Source organism: Capricornis sumatraensis, chromosome 15, assembly GCF_032405125.1.
Source record: "Capricornis sumatraensis isolate serow.1 chromosome 15, serow.2, whole genome shotgun sequence".
NCBI classification, from domain to species: domain Eukaryota; kingdom Metazoa; phylum Chordata; class Mammalia; order Artiodactyla; family Bovidae; genus Capricornis; species Capricornis sumatraensis.
In genome coordinates, this window is record NC_091083.1 from 20,656,150 (window position 1) to 20,675,196 (window position 19,047).

General features: G+C 38.2%; 1 protein-coding gene across 2 annotated transcripts in view; it reads right to left on the reverse strand.

Moving 5' to 3' along the window:
- LOC138091446 (ankyrin repeat domain-containing protein 26-like) overlaps positions 1–19,047 on the reverse strand; it is a 71,123-nt gene that overhangs the window by 1,703 nt on the left and 50,373 nt on the right. For both annotated transcript variants that reach the window (XM_068987273.1, XM_068987272.1), the window contains exons 25-32: positions 18,710–18,858; positions 15,654–15,724; positions 14,812–14,905; positions 13,759–13,871; positions 12,125–12,254; positions 5,968–6,258; positions 5,167–5,384; positions 3,656–3,884 (exon numbers count right to left, since the gene is read on the reverse strand). In XM_068987273.1, the coding sequence (XP_068843374.1) occupies positions 3,656–3,884; positions 5,167–5,384; positions 5,968–6,258; positions 12,125–12,254; positions 13,759–13,871; positions 14,812–14,905; positions 15,654–15,724; positions 18,710–18,858 (1,295 nt within the window). The remainder of the gene's footprint in view (positions 1–3,655; positions 3,885–5,166; positions 5,385–5,967; positions 6,259–12,124; positions 12,255–13,758; positions 13,872–14,811; positions 14,906–15,653; positions 15,725–18,709; positions 18,859–19,047) is intronic.

Below are 19,047 nucleotides of genomic sequence, written 5' to 3' on the forward strand. Positions count from 1 at the left end.
TGAGGATCCTGTTCAAATCGAGGAAGTAGTTTGAGTTGAATGTTATTAAGGAGAACACATTTGCAATTTTCTTTAAACTTTTCCATATAACAAAAACACAGAAAGGTGAGAAAATTATACATAAGAAAACAATGTACCAGCAAGTTTTTATTCTAAAGGTGTGTAGTGAGAAGGATTAACACATAACTGTTAGTTTCTGAACTACTTCCCACAGAAGGGGAAGGTCCCACAGGGGTCACTGCAGGGTTGTGGAACTGAGAAGTCACAAGTGCAGGACCTCTGGCCACTCCTTTGGCTAAAAGGCTTTATACTTTTATATAATATGGTTCCACACAAAAGTTTTTTTTTTTTTTTTTTTTTTAAAGAAAGGTTGTTTTCTTTGGAAAAAACGAAACAAAACTTTTTTAAGGTATGAGAGCCATGATTTAGGCAAAGTTTGTAAATCTACAAAAGAAATAACAAAGCCAATGACTTTCTTACTGAGTCCAGAGTCCTATGCCAGCTACTTCCTCAGATTAAGAAAAAAACACATAAATTTTTAACTATAATGCAGAGAAAATGAACATGTAAAACCTTCTTACATAGTTTAATAATGCTTGTGGCATGACATGACATGGTAGCTTTCTAACTAAATCATGTTTTAAAGGCAAGAACAAGAATAAATTATTGTCAAACTCCTATATGTAGCAGTCAGTTGATACAGTTAATTTATAAAGCATAAATTTTTAAAAAACACATGACAGGGAACTTGAAGGAGAAAAGTTTCAAGGTGAGGACTTATACTCCTACCCTCCTTATGAGAGGTGAGGAGATTTAGCTAACAGGTGAGTTTGGGAGAAGGAACTTCTCCCAAAGTGCTTGCTTGGTTCCAAATCTCTACTTTGAAAAGATGTATGTGCCCACAGCACCATGAACTTGGGTGTGCAGTAAGCAGCCTGAGCCTGGGATGGGGGTCAAGCATTTGCTTCCTCCTCTTAGGCCTGTGTGGGGAAGTATCTGACTTGTGATGAAGTGTTCGGAGGCCCACTGTGACCACACAGCTAAAGCACGTCCTGCAGTTTCACAGCTCTCAAGTACCAAGACCCAACGTAGATGCAGTGCTGTCAAAGAAACCTTAATTGCTCTCCGACGATGGCAAGAAGCCAAATGAGAAAACAGGCTGAGACTGCATTTAACAAGGGCTACTTTTCTGTGCATCACAAACATCAGGAAAACACCATCAAAACCATAAACCTGTGTGCACTGACTGAAATGGATATTTTAATCACAACAGTGAAATAACAGTGAAAACTGGTTGCAATTTAAAGACTCCCCATCATTGCTATCTTAGATACCATTCATCCAGGTGATGTCAAGATAGAGATAAAGTGAGCTTCATTTATAATTTGTAAATGTTCGAATTAAATACAAATCTAGAAATATTCTACAAATGCTCAGCAAGATTGTCTTTTTAAATTATAAATAAAAATGCTATAGGTAAAATAACAATTTTTGTAAGAAATGACAAGATTTATGTAACAAAATGACAAAAAATGTTAAGGTAAAACTAGAAATTAATGTTTCGGTTTAGTATTATAAGTTTATTTAATTCATAAAAAGGATTTATCTAGGATTCCTTTAAACAAAAAACATCCATATGTGGTTAGTGTTTAGATGCCAGTGATTCACTTATGCTTCAGTTCAGTTCAGTTTAGTCACTCAGTCATGTCCGACTCTTTGCGACCCCATGAATCGCAGCACGCCAGGCCTCCCTGTCCATCACCATCTCCCGGAGTTCACTCAAACTCACGTCCATCGAGTCGGTGATGCCATCCAGCCATCTCATCCTTTGTCGTCCCCTTCTCTTCCTGCCCCCAATCCCTCCCAGCATCAGAGTCTTTTCCAATGAGTCAACTCTTTGCATGAGGTGGCCAAAGTACTGTACTTTCAGCTTTAGCATCATTCCTTCCAAAGAAATCCCAGGACTGATCTCCTTCAGAATGGACTGGTAGGATGTCCTTGCAGTCCAAGGGACCCAACACCACAGTTCAAAAGCAGCAATTCTTCAGCATTCAGCTTTCTTCACAGTCCAGCTCTCGCATCCATACATGACCACTGGAAAAACCATAGCCTTGACTAGACGGACCTTTGTTAGCAAAGTAATGTCTCTGCTTTTCAATATGCTATCTGCTGCTGCTGCTGCTGCTAAGTAGGTTGGTCATAACTTTTCTTCCAAGGAGTAATTGGAAAAATTACTCCATTACTTTACTAGCATTACTTTACTGAGCATTACTTTACTAGCGTGTGAGATGAGTGCAATTGTGCAGTAGTTTGAGCATTCTTTGGCATTGCCTTTCTTTGGGACTGGAATGAAAACTGACCTTTTCCAGTCCTCTGGCCACTGCTGAGTTTTCCAAATTTGCTGGCATATTGAGTACAGCACTTTCACAGCATCATCTTTCAGGATTTGAAACAGCTTAACTGGAATTTCATCACCTCCACTAGCTTTGTTCATAGCGATGCTTTCTAAGGCCCACTTGACTTCACATTCCAGGACGTCTGGCTCTAGGTGAGTGATCATACCATTGTGATTATCTTGGTCGTGAAGATCTTTTTTGTACAGTTCTTCTGTGTATTCTTGCCATCTCTTCTTAGTATCTTCTGCTTCTGTTAGGTCCATATCATTTCAGTCTTTTATCGAGCCCATCTTTGCATGAAATGTTCCCTTGGTATCTCTAATTTTCTTGAAGAGATATCTAGTCTTTCCCATTCTGTTGTTTTAGAGGTAGAAAAACTTCATTGGGTACAGCAGAGATTGGAAATGATTATGAACCATTGCCAATTGAAATCAACTAGAAAGGAAGTGAAACATCTGAAAGAATACTTTTGGATACTAGGCAGTAAGATTTCATTTCTAAAGTAGATTTCAATGCAGCTTTTCAAGAAATTTAATAATTTAGTAAGTATCTCTTAAAATCAAGAACTCTGGGACAAAAAAATCATAAAATTTCTGTCTCCTTTATTCAGTTCAGTTCAGTTCAGTCACTCAGTTGTGTCCGACTCTTTGTGACCCCATGAATCGCAGCATGCCAGGCCTCCCTGTCCATCACCATCTCCCAGAGTTCACCCAGACTCACGTCTATCGAGTCCATGATGCCATCCAGCCATCTCAACCTGGGTCGTCCCCTTCTCCTCCTGCCCCCAATCCCTCCCAGCATCAGAGTCTTTTCCAATGAGTCAACTCTTTGCATGAGGTGGCCAAAGTACTGGAGTTTCAGCTTTAGCATCATTCCTTCCAAAGAAATCCCAGGACTGATCTCCTTCAGAATGGACTGGTTGGGTCTCCTTGCAGTCCAAGGGACCCTCAAGAGTCTTCTCCAACACCACAGTTCAAACGCATCAATTCTTCGGTGCTTAACCTTCTTCACAGTCCAACTCTCACATCCATACATGACCACAGGAAAAATCATAGCCTTGACTAGGCGGACCTTAGTCAGCAAAGTAATGTCTGCTTTTGAATATACTATCTAGGTCTCTTTTATTAACACAGCTAATTATGACTTTCACTTAGTGTGCATTAAGTCAAATAAACAACTCAGAGGTTCACCAAATTAAAAACAAGGATCATTCATATCAAAAATCTGAAACCCAGTGAAAAAAAGATAATAGAACTAACCTTGGTCAAGTAAGTCTCCATGCTGTTATTCGAAGGGCGTGGAATTGAGGTAGAAAAACCTACGTTTGCTCTTGGAGTAAGATTTCCATTGAGCACTAAAGGATTATTGAAATTTCCAACACAAGGGGGCTCCAGGACTGGCCTCGTGGTAAGAGTGCTGAGTAAAGATTTGTTCTGCTCTTTCTCCACCTCAAGTTTGGTGCTGATCACTGCCAGCCTCTCATGAGTCCTGGGGAAGATGGAAAACACCAACTTAATGATTTTCATTTTTAAAGTTGCCATATAGTAAATGGAATTCCCAATAAACTGTCTGAACACTGAAAGCACAGAGCAGACCTCCTGTAAACAATGACAGCTGTCACCTTGCTCTAAAGAAGTACACACATGTACTTCCTCCAGTAACGAGCCACAGTTGGGAGAGGAGAGAAAGGGCGTCAGAGAGAAAGGGAGGTAGCCTCACAGTGACACCTGCTGCCTCTGGGACACACCTGCCTCCAGGAAACAGTTCAGGGATGAAGAAACACCCCGTCCCACAAAGCCACTTTCAAGCATTTGCTTTCACCACCCTTGTATACACGTTTCACTCATGACTTCAGAGAAATTAAGCTTTTCGCTCTGAGGAATCATCTAGAGTCACAATCTCAATGGAAGACAAGAAAGTCAATGGGTGATTGAAAAGAGCTAAAACAGCCCCAGGAACAACCACAAGTATCCCCTGCTTTTCCAAAGTTCACTTTATGTTACTTCACTTCTAGGAAAGGCCTATGTCAGCATCGGTTTTAGATAATAAAAAAAAAAAATTTTTTTGAAGAGACTTTGATTTCATATAAAAAGGTTCAGTGTACATTTTGCATTGAGAGGCGCTGCGCTCCCCAGGCAGGGAGACTGGCCCCACTGGGCTCCTTCCCTGGAAGCCACACCCCACATCTCAGTGTCAAGTCACCACAGCCCTGAACCCTGTCTGGGAGCACCTGTGCTCCACTTGTGCATATTCACTTTAGGCTTCGACTAGCAGAATGTGCCTTCGGGTGCCTGCTTCTTTGCTGTCGTGCCCTCGGGTCCCTGCTTCTTTGCTGTATGCTGCTTTGGCTTATGGAAGGCGTCCCAGGAGTGCTCTGCTTTCAGACAGTCGGGAAACCTGGACTCAGCCCTGGAGGTGCCATCTGCCCTTTCCAGCCTCCACACCCCCCTCAGTCAGGTCACCATACTATTTCTAGCCACTCTGTGAACTATCCTGCATTTCACCCCTGTGTTAATTGCCCCCAGTTTCACAAGCATGCCTTGAGGCAGTGTGCTGCTGCTGCTAAGTCACTTCAGTCCTTTCAGACTCTGTGTGGTAAAACTTAAAAGGACACAGTATTAATAGTTTGTCTTAGGGTGCCCTCTAGCAGTGACCATCTAGTTAGCTTTCACTTCCAGCTAATCTCATGAACTGCGCTCTATAAAAATTAGGCTTTAGAGACAAATTAACGAACTAAATTTACTTTCTGTGATTCTGTGTTTTGACTTACTTGTCTAGTTTACCTTCCAATGACTTTCTAACTTCTAATTCTACTAGGTAGAGTTGCTTATATTTTTCCAACTCTGCTTTATGAGAATCTTCTTGCAAAGTTTTCACCTTGGAGAGTTCAGATTCCAAGTCTTTAATTCTGAGTTCCATCTGACTTCTTATGGAAGCATTATTCTTCTCTTGTAACTGCTCTAAGTTCTCCTGAGATGCTGCTTGTATCTAAGGCAAATTTAAAAAGATAACATTTTAAAAATAATCATTAACCTGGAAAATGATATTTGCCCCCTTTAGAGTCAGTGATTCAGAAAGCAATTTTAAAGGTAAAAAAAAAAGAAGAGCAGAAGTTTAAAACAATTATCGTCAATGTGAAGTGAATTAAATGTGAATTATAAAATTAAAGTGGAATTATTGTTACAGTGGTACTTATATAATCTGATAATTCAAAGAACAAGAGGATCAACTTAAAATTTTAAAAACTGAACAAGACAACTTAAAAATAATTCAAGAGGATGGTACCAGTTCTAAACCACAATATTTTCTTTTCCTCCTGTAGTCTTGTTTTATACCAACTGGTCTTATGAATGAGAGGATTCTCTAGTGAGAATCATTCTGATAGGTCAATGTGGTGATAACTGTGATGGAAACGGAAATATTTAAAGGGAGAAACAAGTGCCCCCTTCCTTCCAGAAAACTACCAAACCAACTGCTCTAAGGGAAGGAGAGGAAACACATAAGCCGTATAGATCCAAAATGTAATTTACAATGAGGTGAGTTCAAGCACATGACAGATGAACAAATTAACCTGCAGAAAGAGGTTGACTTCCTTTAATTTTTCTACGAGATCCTGTCTCGCCCTTTCTTCAATCTCCCGTTTATACTGCTCTACTTGACTGCGTTCTATCATATTCATTTCTATATGACTTCTGAGGTTCACTACTTCCTGCTCCAACTTCTTTTTATTCTTCTCTAGTTTTTCACATTTCTTTTGCATTCCCTTCATAGATAATAACTCCTCTCGAAGAACTTGATTTTTTGCATCCAGGTGCAGACATTTTGAAGATGCAGTTTCCAGCTCTGCTGTAAGATCATCAATCTGCAAGAATAAAACAATACTGCTTGGTAATGAGGCAAGTGGACTGAGCACAGCCTAACTCAAACCGAGAATCAAATAGATACGATGGTATCTGTACTGTAGACTGTAGGACCAGGGATTACTCAGAGAATCAAGAAAGAAGTTCAAACCACCAAGAGTCACAAAATATATTCTTCACTGTCATCATCTTTGTCACACAACATTTGCACTTGATTTTACACTCTTTTCTATTTTTTCTCCACAAAATGACTACAAGTCACCTCTTAGTAGAATGTCTCTTACTCCTTCCCCCCATCTTAATGCCCCATGTTTTAAAGAAGTTTGAGGGATACTGTATTGAGTTATCTAGGGCTGAGTTAATAAATGCTTCCCAAAAGAAGATTGTGAAAATAAGACTCTAATATTATGGATTCTAATCCCATAAATCTTTTTCTGAACTATGAATAGTTTTTGCTAATTTGAACTGCATTCCAAAGAAAAGTAATTCAAAAGGTTAAAGAAATTCCATCTCCTAATAGCTTAGTGAGATGATCCATACATTTTTCTGAACAACAACAACAAAAAATGCCTCGTTTTTGTAACCATTTGTTACTTTTCACAGAACAGAACATACCAAACAAAACAACAAACAAAATTTGCGGGGAATTTCAGTGACACCGAGTTGCAAAGAACTTTCCTTTAGACAGAATGATTACTCGGTGAGTCGAGGTGAGTGGAGGTGGTGGTATTAAAACTGTCTACAAATTCTTTGACACTTTTCTCTGAAATTCCCTCCCCTTAAGTATGTGCTGGCCTCAGTAACTGATTTCTACTGGACAGAGTCTGGGGAAACCGACTTGCTCTGTGGGAAAGCTCACCCTTAGCATCAGTCACTACGCTGCAAAGAAGCCCAGACCACATACTGAGCACCTTGTCAGTGTCCCCACTGACCACCCCCAACTAATGTCCCATACAAAAGCCAGCTCCAACTGCCAGACATGTGCATGAACTAATCTTCAGATGACTCTGGTCCCCACCTTCACGACATCCCATCTGATGCCGACTGGAAAAGAAACGTGCTGGCCTCACTCACTGAGCCTTGCCCCAACACAAATTTGTGAACAAAGTAAATGCTGTTTTGAGCCACTAGGCTTTGACGTGGTTTATTATACAATTTGCTGGCAATAAATACCCGGCACAGATACTGATATTAAAAATGCCATTAAAAAAGAACTAAAAGATGTGAAAATGCCTTTCAACCTGGGCGTAGGTGAGATGCGAATGGATGCAAAGAAAGAAATGAAAACCCAAAGGGCTTCAAGACATTGTAAACTGAATCCTGATGGCCCTTAAAGAGGCGGCTGGTGACAGCTTCTAGGCAAGGGGAAAAAAACGACACTGAAACACAGTGGAAAGGAGACTCTTGCCACGAACCAGCTGAAAGTAATGTCAATGAGAGGGATAAGCTATCAAAAAAAAAGGGGGGGGACTATTAAATATAAAGGAACCAGGCTCAACTATATTTGGGTTCAATATCTGTTATCTCCTTTACAGCATCTCCACATGTGCAGTGGTCACATGATGCTAAAAGAGAGAAACAGCTTCTGGGCTAAGATCAAATCTAGGGTGCTGCCAGGAAAACATGGTCTAAAGGTGAAGCCTGTAGACTGTAAAACCCTTCATTAAGACCCTGGAAAAACTTAAGGTGGTGCCTCAAATTCCTTTAAAGATCTTAAGGGCATAAGAATTTTAAAGGCATCATCCTACAAAGCTTCACAAGAAGCCCAAGGTGCAGAGCTTCTCTCAAAAAAGATTTGTGAGGGTAGCCTCTCCAATGACGTGAAGCTCAATCCAATTCACAGGACACCAAAAGCTTTAAAGAGAACCTTGGCAGCAAAAAAACAGTGCTTGGCCTAACGGAGACCAAGACATACAACTGAGAACATGACTCAGCTACAGACAGAGGTCATTTCTTATGAAAAGGACAGCACACAGAGCTCAGAGGGTAGAGCAAAGGAGAAGCACTCCTATGGGCAGGACCAAGTCCGCATCAAAGAGCTGGCAGCACCAAACTGGACCTCAGAGCTGCTATGGACCATGGTGCCTCCCGTTTCCCGTTTCTGAACGGGAGAGTCTAGTCATTCAGCAGAATGGTGGGGGTGTGGGTGGCAGATAACTTGCCCCTTTAGTTCTCAAGTCTCAGTACTGAGAGGGTTGTGCTCACAGGGTCACACTCTAGAAATCACACCCAGAAACCTCATCCCCATGTGCCATCTGTACCTGATGAAGATGGTAAGACCTCGACTTGAGCCTGGGCCTGACACTGTTAACAACTGAGACTTGTGAGGGAATGGGTAGGGAAAAGGGTATTTTTCATTGGAAGGAATATAAAAAAATTGTGGCCCGTGAGTAACTGTGCTAGTTTTTAAATGTACCCATTAGTTTTAAAAACTTTATTCTGTAAAAAAGGTAGAATATAGGCCAAGTATAAGTGACTTCCTCCTGTTGAACAGAAGATGATGAAAGTGATGCTGTGTGAACTGCAAAGCAAGGTTAGACGAGGCAACAGAGATTCTGCCTGGCTCTCAACCTGGGAACTAGGCTCCATGTTGCGAGTAAGCCCAGGCTGCAAAGAGAGCCTAGGTCTTCAGGGTAGGTGTTTCACTCGTCTACCTTCACCAAAGTCCAGCCAACCACAGATACCACTATCAGACATGGGAATGAACACACCTTCACCTGATTCCAGCCCCTAGCCCTCGAGCTGCCCCACCTGAAGCTGAGGGGACGATAACCCAGCCGTCCTGGCCACCTTTTCCTAAGTATAGATTTTGAACGAAACCAATGTTGTTTAGTGAAGCCACTAAACTTAAAGCTGATTAGGAAAAAACAGAAAAACTGATTTTTGAAAAAGAGAAAATAAAGAAACATAACTTAAATGCCGGTAGAAACTGATCTCATAAACTGGAATATAATAAAGGGTGAGATTTTTAATGACAGTGTTGATGAGAAGAAGCCTATAACTAGAAGGAAGACTTAAGAACTATTTAGGAAGACGTTTTTTTCAGGGTTCCCTTCAGTTACAATTTCTTACAAATAGGCAGGTGTGACTCCTTAGAATTTCTGCTCAAGTTTGAAAACAATGAAGACTAGTAAAGCAATGAGACATGTGATTTGAACTATAAGAAATAACTAGAAATAGTTTAATTACCAAAATCAGACTTTTGACCTCATCTCAATTTACTGAAATTCTAAAAGAGATGGGTAGCTTTGAGTAGTTACCAATCTAGAACTCAGTCTTCATTGTCCTCTCCTCAGAGAGATAAATAAAACACAACGAGATGCCACTTCATACTTGCTAGGATGGCTATACTCACAGAGACAGGTAATGACTAGTGTTGAAAGGAATGTATAGAAATGGGACGTTTTCCATACTTTGGATAAAAATATAAAATGATGCAGCCACGCTGGAGAACAGTATGGCAGGTCCTCAAAAGGTTAAACAGAGTTACTGTGTAATACAGCAATTCTATTCATAACTGTATTCCCAAAAGAAGGGAAAAAATATGTTCACACCAAAACTTAGACATAAATGTTCACAGCAACATTACTGACATTAGCCAAAAAGTAGGAACAACCCCAAAGGTCCATCAGATGATGAATGGATAAATAAAATGTGGTACATCCATACAACAGAATATTATTGGGCAATAAAAGCAAGGAAATACTGATACATGTTAGATGTACCTTGAAAATATGACACTATAATCCATTTTGAGTTTATTTTTGTGTATGGTGTTAGAAAGTATTCTAGTTTCATTCTTTTACAAGCGGTTGACCAGTTTTCCCAACACCACTTGTTAAAGAGATTGTCTTTAATCCATTGTATATTCTTGCCTCCTTTGTCAAAGATAAGGTGTCCATAGATGCGTGGATTTATCTCTGGGCTTTCTCTTTTGTTCCATTGATCTATATTTCTGTCTTTGTGCCAGTACCATACTGTCTGGATGACTGTGGCTTTGTAGTAGAGCCTGAAGTCAGGCAGGTTGATTCCTCCAATTCTAAATGTAAGACCAGAAACTATAAAACTCCTAGAGGAGAACATAGGCAAAACACTCTCCAACATACTTCACAGCAGGATCCTCTATGATCCACCTCCCAGAATATTGGAAATAAATGCAAAAATAAACAAATGGGACCTAATTAAAATTAAAAGCTTCTGCACAACAAAGGAAACTATAAGCAAGGTGAAAAGACAGCCTTCGGAATGGGAGAAAATAATAGCAAATGAAGCAACTGACAAACAACTAATCTCAAAAATATACAAGCAACTCCTGCAGCTCAACTGCAGAAAAATAAACAACCCAATCAAAAAATGGGCCAAAGAACTAAATAGACATTTCTCCAAAGAAGACATATGGATGGCTAACAAACACATGAAAAGATGCTCAATATCACTCATTATCAGAGAAATGCAAATCAAAACCACAATGAGATATCATTTCACGCCAGTCAGAATGGCTGCGATCCAAAAGTCTACAAGCAATAAATGCTGGAGAGGGTGTGGAGAAAAGGGAACCCTCCTACACTGTTGGTGGGAATGCAAACTAGTACAGCCACTATGGAAAACAGTGTGGAGATTCCTTAAAAAACTGAAAATAGAACTGCCTTATGACCCAGCAATCCCACTGCTGGGCATACACACCAAGGACACCAGAACTGAAAGAGATACATGTACCCCAGTGTTCACCGCAGCACTGTTTATAATAGCCAGGACATGGAAGCAACCTAGATGTCCATCAGCAGATGAATGGATAAGAAAGCTGTGGTACATATATACAATGGAGTATTACTCAGCCATTAAAAAGAATACATTTGAATCAGTTCTAATGAGGTGGATGAAACTGGAGCCTATTATACAGAGTGAAGTAAGCCAGAAAGAAAAACACCAATACAGTAATACTAACGCATATATATGGAATTTAGAAAGATGGTAACAATAACCCTGTATGCGAGACAGCAAAAGAGACACAGATGTACAGAACAGTCTTTTGGATTCTGTGGGAGAAGAAGAGGGTGGGATGATCTGGGAGAATGGCATTGAAACATGTATAATATCATATAAGAAATGAATTGCCAGTCCAGGTTTGATGCAGGATACAGGATGCTAGGGGCTGGTGCGCTGGGATGACCCAGAGGGATGGTACAAGGAGGGAGGGGGGTTCAGGATGGGGAACATTATACCTGTGGCGGATTCATGTTGATGTATGGCAAAACCAATACAATACTGTAAAGTAATTAACCCTCAATTAAAATAAATAAATTTATATTAAAATATATATATTACGCTAAATGAAAGAAGGCAGTCACAAAGGATCCCATATTGTGTGATTCCACTGACACGAAATGTCCAGAAAAGGGGCATCTCCACAGTCAGGGAGTGGAGTCATGGTTCCCGCAGGCTGGGAAGACCAGGAAGGGAAAACTGGCACGGGGTGATTTCTTTGGAGGGTGATGAAAATGTTCTAACGTGGTGATGCCTGTGTAACCCTTTAAACAAAACAAAGTTACTGAACTGTACAGTTTAAATGAATGAACTGCATGATATGTTCATTAGATTTCAACTAATCTGTCACCAAAAACAATGGATGCTCTGAGGTCATTAATGCTGTGCTGCTCAGCTTCAGATCACCAGCCAGGGTTCAAGACAGAGAGAGTCAAGAGTGTGCCCTTTTAATCTAAAAATGATCTAGGGAAAAGCTGTCTTTTTCACTGGTGTCCAACCTAAAAAATTAACAGACCAATCTGTGTTTCACTGCTCAAAGCATGGAATGATTTATATTTCCCCAAATTAAGTGATTTTGGGGTTCTAAAACTGATTAAAAATTACCTTATGTTTTAGCATATTAATTTGAATATCCATTTCAGTTTGACTGGTTTTTAAATCTCCATGGAAACTAAGCTCTCCATTTTCATATTCATTTAACTTCCTTCTTGACATTTTTAAGAGTTTCTTAAATCTGTAGAAATGTATAGAATGAGTAAGTTCTTTAAGAGCAGATATTTAATAATTAAACAGATACATGTTCTATCAGATAAAACAAACAAATCTATAAATTATAATCCTTTCTCATTGTTCAAATTTAATATTCCTTGAAAGCATAATAACTAAATTCTAATCTTAGATAAATATTATGGAGAAAAATTTTATCACATTTAAATATACTGTGTGTGATATATGTAATATATGAGTTCTTACAAATAAGTTAACATCAATTTTTAGCATGCTAGTGTGAAATATTAATTTATTATTAAATATTAGTAATAAACCAGAGATCAGTATTCAAGCTAAAGATGAAGAGATATGATGTATGAATGTTTTTTGAAAAGACACAAGACACGTTTGTTCCTACTGACCACAACCTCTACAAAAGGAAATGAAAGTAGATACAAAAAACCAACAAGATTCTCACTCAAAATTGAAAAAAGAAAAAAGAAAAATCTTTGGAACCTGAGTTAAGTGGGAAATAACCCCGGCTGAGAGTTTTAGAAGAAAGGAAATCAGAAGAGAGAGAGTGTACCAGTCTCTTCAAGACTGTTTTAAGAGACATAGAAATCTTGCCCAGCACATTGTTAACAAAATGCAAAGCAAGGTAAAGAAAATTAAGAGAAAAATATTAATGAGAATCAGAGAAGAACCCTTTGTATAATCATCCTTTGGCATCGACAGGACTGGTTCAAAAATCCCCCAATACTCCGTGGATACAAAATCCACGGATGCCCAAGTCTCCCTAAGCACATCTTCCCTATACTTTCAGTCATCCCTAGTTCACTTACATTATCTAATACAATGTAAATGCTTTGTAAATAGTTATAAGTACAGTGTAAACACTATGGAAATAGCTGCCAGCTTGAGACCAATCCAAGTTTTGCTTTTTCCAACTTTCTCAAATTTTTTTCCCTGAATATTTTTGATCTTGGGTTGGCTGAATCTGTAGATGATGAGGGTTAACCGTCCTCAGCAAAAAAACAGAAGCAGTTTTTTATCTTACTGATCAAAACATGGTCACTAATTTTATTATTCTTTAAGTTACACATAGATTTTTGTATGTACATTTTATAACTAAAATTTTGGGGCAAAAAGAAAATACAAACCAAATCAAGATACTTTTTAATGTTGTTCAACAATAACACAGGTAGGTTTTTAGATAATAAATTACTTAAATGATGAAGGGAAGGAACACAATTAAAAGGCAGGATTACCAAAAAGAACTAAGATACTTTGCAGAAGTAAAAATTCAGCATAGATGATGAGGAACAGAGTGACATTACTATATGCAGAGGCACGGTTATTACTGTTTTAGAAATCATTATAGATAAGTATAACACTGCTGCACTCAAAAATATTTCAGATTGTGCTGACTTAAAATACACATAAAAAATGAATTTGTGTCTAAGGTTTTAAATAAAATTAAATTATACTTTTATTAATAGTTGAGATTATCAGAAATATTAAAATCTTACCCAGTAATCTCTTTTTCTAACTCACTGTTTTTCTTCTTTTCTTGGTCCAAGCTATTCTCCAGAGATTGTTTTAATTCAATGTATTTCTTTAATTGTTCCTTTTCATCCTCAGACTTAGAAAAAAAAAATTTTAAGAAAATTATTTTTAAACACCTAGAGAGACTTATTCTTTCTTAAAAATATTATATCTCATGAGTTCACAAGTTAATATGAATTTATAGTAAACACAGTTTTTAAACCTGATTGATATCAATAACAGATTTCAAAATTGATAACTTTTCTTAAAACAACTTAAAATGATTTTTCATTTCATCATTTTTCTGGAATTTAAATTGCCAACATTTATTTGTTAAAAATAGAGACTTTTACATGTAAAATACTAAATGTTAATGAAAGATTTTTTAGACTGCCTATATTTACATTTTACTTTCTAGAGATGCTCTAAAATAATTTTCATCAATGGTTCAAGATATTCCAGGTTTTGTTAAGTCATCCCATGCAACCTCCATCTCTTTAAAAAAAAAAAAAATCCAACAAATGACAAATACATTCATTCAGAAAAATGGTTCTATACAGACATAGTATTCATTCTTAATGAAGAGAACAAACTACAATATTTAAAATGATTCATTCTCAAAAATCTCACAGAAAGATCTGGATTACAAAAGAAACTAAAAATTCTCAATCAAATCATTACTCAAATTTCTGGACTCAAATAGATGTTTGCGTACCAATGTTGAAATCAGCATTATTAACATTAGTCAGAAGGTGGAATTTCATTGACAGATGAATGAACAAACAAAATGTGGTCTATATAAAATATTGCTTTTGGACTGTCACAATTTTTTAAATTAAAATCTTACTATAAAAATCATTAATTTTATGAATTCAGTCAACTTCTTCCATAGAGGAATCACAGTACTAGTAGCAAGCAGTATCAACAAAAATCCAATAAGCTAATCAATGAGACTTTTCACACTGTCCAAAATATTCTTATATATTACTAGTTAAAAATTAAAATCCTTTCTCAGTACGAGAATGAGGTTGACTTACCGATCTTGTACTTAACAGGTTTTTCTGAAGCTGTTCAATTTTGCCCGCTTGCTTTTTGACTGTAGTTTGTAACTCGGCATTTTCAATTTCAAGCCTAAAATTAAGATTTTAAAATAATTATTCTCATACATAGGTTTTATTTTTAAAGATTTTTTTGGACATAGACCATTTTTAAAGTCTTTATTGAATTGATTGCAATATTGCTTCTGTTTTATGTTTTGGTTTTTTGGCTGTGAGGCACGTGGGGTTCTAGCTCCCCAACCAGGGATCAAACCCACACCCTCTGCCTTGGAAGGCATAGTTTTAACCCTTGGACTGTCACGGCATTCCTTCACACATAGATTTTTAAAATATCACACTGTTTTGGAACAAACATCTGCACATTCAATTACATAGGTTCTTAGAATTTTGAGAAGTAGATGATTTGGCCACTGTACTGTTTTTCTATGTGTGACTCTGGTGGCTCAGATGGTAAAGAATCTGCTGGCAATGCAGGAGACCCAGGTTCGATCCCTGAGTCAGGAAGATACCCTGGAGAAGGGAATGGCAACCCACTGCAGGATTCTTGCCTGGAGAATTCCATGGACAAAGGAGCCTTGAGGGCTATAGCCCATGGGGTTGCAAAGAGTCAGACATGACTGAGCGGTTAACACTTTCACTTTTCACTTGTGGGTAATGTGCAAAATACGGAAATAATGGGGGAAAATTATGCATCTCAAGACAGCTCAAAGCTGAAATGTTACACAGCTTCATGATAATATGTTTTTATCACTATTGGTCTATTCTCATGTTATACTGTTTATCTGCTTTATACTTATTTTCTACACTGCTTTAAATCGTACTTTTGGACGTGATCCTGTGTTTTCTCAGCACATCTCACAGCCTCTGTAAGTTGATCCTGTGATTCTTGCAACTAAAAAAAAAAGAAAAAACAACTGTTTTAACTACTAATAACCTAGTAAATCCACCATCATTGGCTTTGGTCTCTTTTGTCCGCATATTGTTAACAGATGCTTTCCTGCCATACAGCAGAGATGAGTTGTTACAACAGACACCTTGCAGTCCACAAAGTGAAAATATTTCCTATCTGCCCTCTGCAGGTTACTGACCTCTCCTCTAGCATTCAAACACGACATCAACCATGCTTTAAATCAGAGTTTCTCAAATAAACACACAAATTTATAAACTACTCAAATGGGGAAAGACAGAAATCTCCCTTATGGTAAACAAAATTTTTTTTAAATCCAGGCTTCACATCGGCCATCACTTTAAATATCCACATATGTAAATGACCACAGATCTTCCAGTGGTTCCAAGAGCTAACACTGCTGGTGGTGACAACCGGATGCTTCAGGAACTAGTGTGAGAGGCAGTAGCTACACAGGAGCCAGAATGCATGGGCCTGTGCCACAGTTCCATCAGTTCTGAGCTGCGTTGTTCTGGGGCAAATTACTTACCCTTTCTGTAACTCAGTTTCTCCATCCATAAAATGGAGATAACGGTAGCATCAACCTCAGTGGGATGTTTGGAAGATTATATTGCGGAGTTTACATAACGTACTTTAGAGAAGGAAATGGCTCCGCTATTGCCAGAAGGAAACCCGCTCTAGCATTCTTGCCTGGAGAATCCCATGGACAGAGGAGCCTGGTGTGCTACTGTTCATGAGGTCACAAAGAATTGGACATGACTGAGTGACTAACCACATACATAAACTATTTAGAAGAGCAAGTGGCACAGAATAAGAACTGTTTGCAATTGGCATTATTACAGTCACTGTATTTTATCCGCAAAACAATTTGATATATCAGGCAGATGTCGTGCCAACAGAAGTCGTCTCCAACATAAGTCACACTGAAATCACTCTCCATGTCATTGCAAGTGGCAGTAAGGGGGAGCATGAGGCCCAGAACATATGTATCCAGTACTTCAAAAATGTTCACTGACTCCACTAACCAACTAGCAGTGTTCTCCACTTATAATAATTTGTAACTTACTTCTTCTCTGTACTACTCAGTGGACAACGACCACGGGTTAATATGCAAATAGCACCTCCTGGATGGAGTGGTACAGAACTTACATGACCATCAGAGGAAGGGTGAAGTCACTGCCATTGAAATATTACCCTACTGCTAAATCAAAGTTCTGAATCAATTCATTCCCAGCAACTGTTAATGTCTAGCAAGTACTCGGATGAGAAAATTAAGGTTAAAAGCTATGGATATCAGAGAAGCCAACTCCAGAACCTCACAGTTGATGAAAGGCTAGAAATCCATAAATCCCACTTCTGGCTGCATAATGAAGGAAGGAAATTTTACATTTTTCTTCCAGAGTCAGGGGAAAAAATGAGCATTTAACTGAACAATTCTATTCTATTAGACTAATAGAATTTAGTTTCTTAATAAAAGTTTTACTATACTAGTATCTCCAAGAAGAAATTATTGGTATGATAAAAAGTACTTAGTTGTGTCCTAACAACTGTTAAGCTAAAATATTTTCCATTTATGCAGACAAGTACTGTGCATATCAATAAATATTCCCTGTTAAACCAATGTATACTTAGACAAGATTCTCCCTCATGAAAAAAAGGACAATAATGTAAAATTAAGGGCTAAAATAGTCTTCACAGACTAGATGAGAAAGGCTGAAGAGAAAAGGCTCAGTGAGAACTGGACAGGCAGGAAAGCTCCATGAATGAGAAGAGACTGGGCACCAGGTCTGAATAAATGGAGGACTAACCCAAGAGAAAACAAAACTGTGAACACTGAAAGGACAGCCTGAGCAAAGGCCAAGAAAAGGTGAAATCAGCCAGTCAACTCTGAGGATAAAATCCAACCACAGGAAAACAAAAGCGTGTCCACACAGAAACTTGTAAATCAGTGTTCACAGCAGCATTAGTAATAGCCTCAAAGTGGAAACAACCCAAAGCTTCATCAACTGGTGAATGGATTAACGGCTTAGCCAACATACTGTTTATTGTCTGACAATTAACAGAAATAGAAGAACTGATACGTGCTATCACATGGATGAAACTCAAAAACATGACATCAAATGAGAAAAGCTAATCACAAAGGAGCACACACCGTTTGATTCCATTTACATGAAAGCCCGAGACAGATACTACACTGGTGTTTGCCTGGGGCTGAGGGAGATGGGGGGCCATGAGGGGCGGCTAAGGGATGCAGGGTTTCCTTTATGGTGTGATGGAAAGGCTCTAAAATTAGTCACAGGTGACACCTTTCTACACTAAGATAAAGTGAACTACACATTTTCAGTGGGTGAATTATATGTTACATGAATTATATTTCAATAGCTTTTTAAAAAAATCCAGTGGCAGGATCTAAATAATCTTCTTAATTCTCTATTTTGGATGTACATACATACACCATCTGAGTACCTCCAGGCCTTTATATCTAAAATGAAAAGAAGGCAATGTCTAACTTCAACTAGTCTGTATAATACCCTTTCTGCACAAGTTATTCTGAAATCCATGAAATAAACATATATATAACTCTACAGTCATTGACATAAGTGAAGATGAGAAATGACAATTTCCTGAAACATTCCATTAAACATTCTCTGATTTTATCTGGCTTGCCTTATCATGGCAATACAGGTATCACACAAGAAAAGTACTGTTTCAAAGAAATAGTCTCTCAACTTCTGTGAAGAATGCTGCACAATTCTTAACTTTCCTAAGGGTAAATAATATAAGAAAAAAATATATAATGCAAACAGCAGAATGAAAGTCAAGTTTTAGAAATGAGTGCATTATAAAGATAATAAAATTGTAGTAAATTACTTGCAATGAAAATACAAAAGAAAGCTGTCCATGAAAACGAGTGTCCTAAAACACTTTATCCTACATATAAACAGTCAACGCATTCAATTTCATACATACCTGACTTGTGAGTTGACATAACTTCTTCTTTAAATCCTGTGCCTCAACTTCTAAGTTGGCACGATAACGTGACAAGACCTCCAGTGACGCCTCCGACATAGACTGCTTTTTCAGGGTATCAGCCAGTTCCTGCTGAAGTTGTCTCACAGCTGCCTAATAAGATGCTCTGTCACTGAGTTTATTGAATCACTTTACTATTATATTTTGTTAATAGATAACTCCAACATATGCACTTTGAAAATTATCACCACAGACAGCAACTCACCTTCTTTTTCCTCCTCACTGAGTTTGGTTACAGACACAGAAGGGGCCACCCTCCAGCCTTCCTGATATCAGAC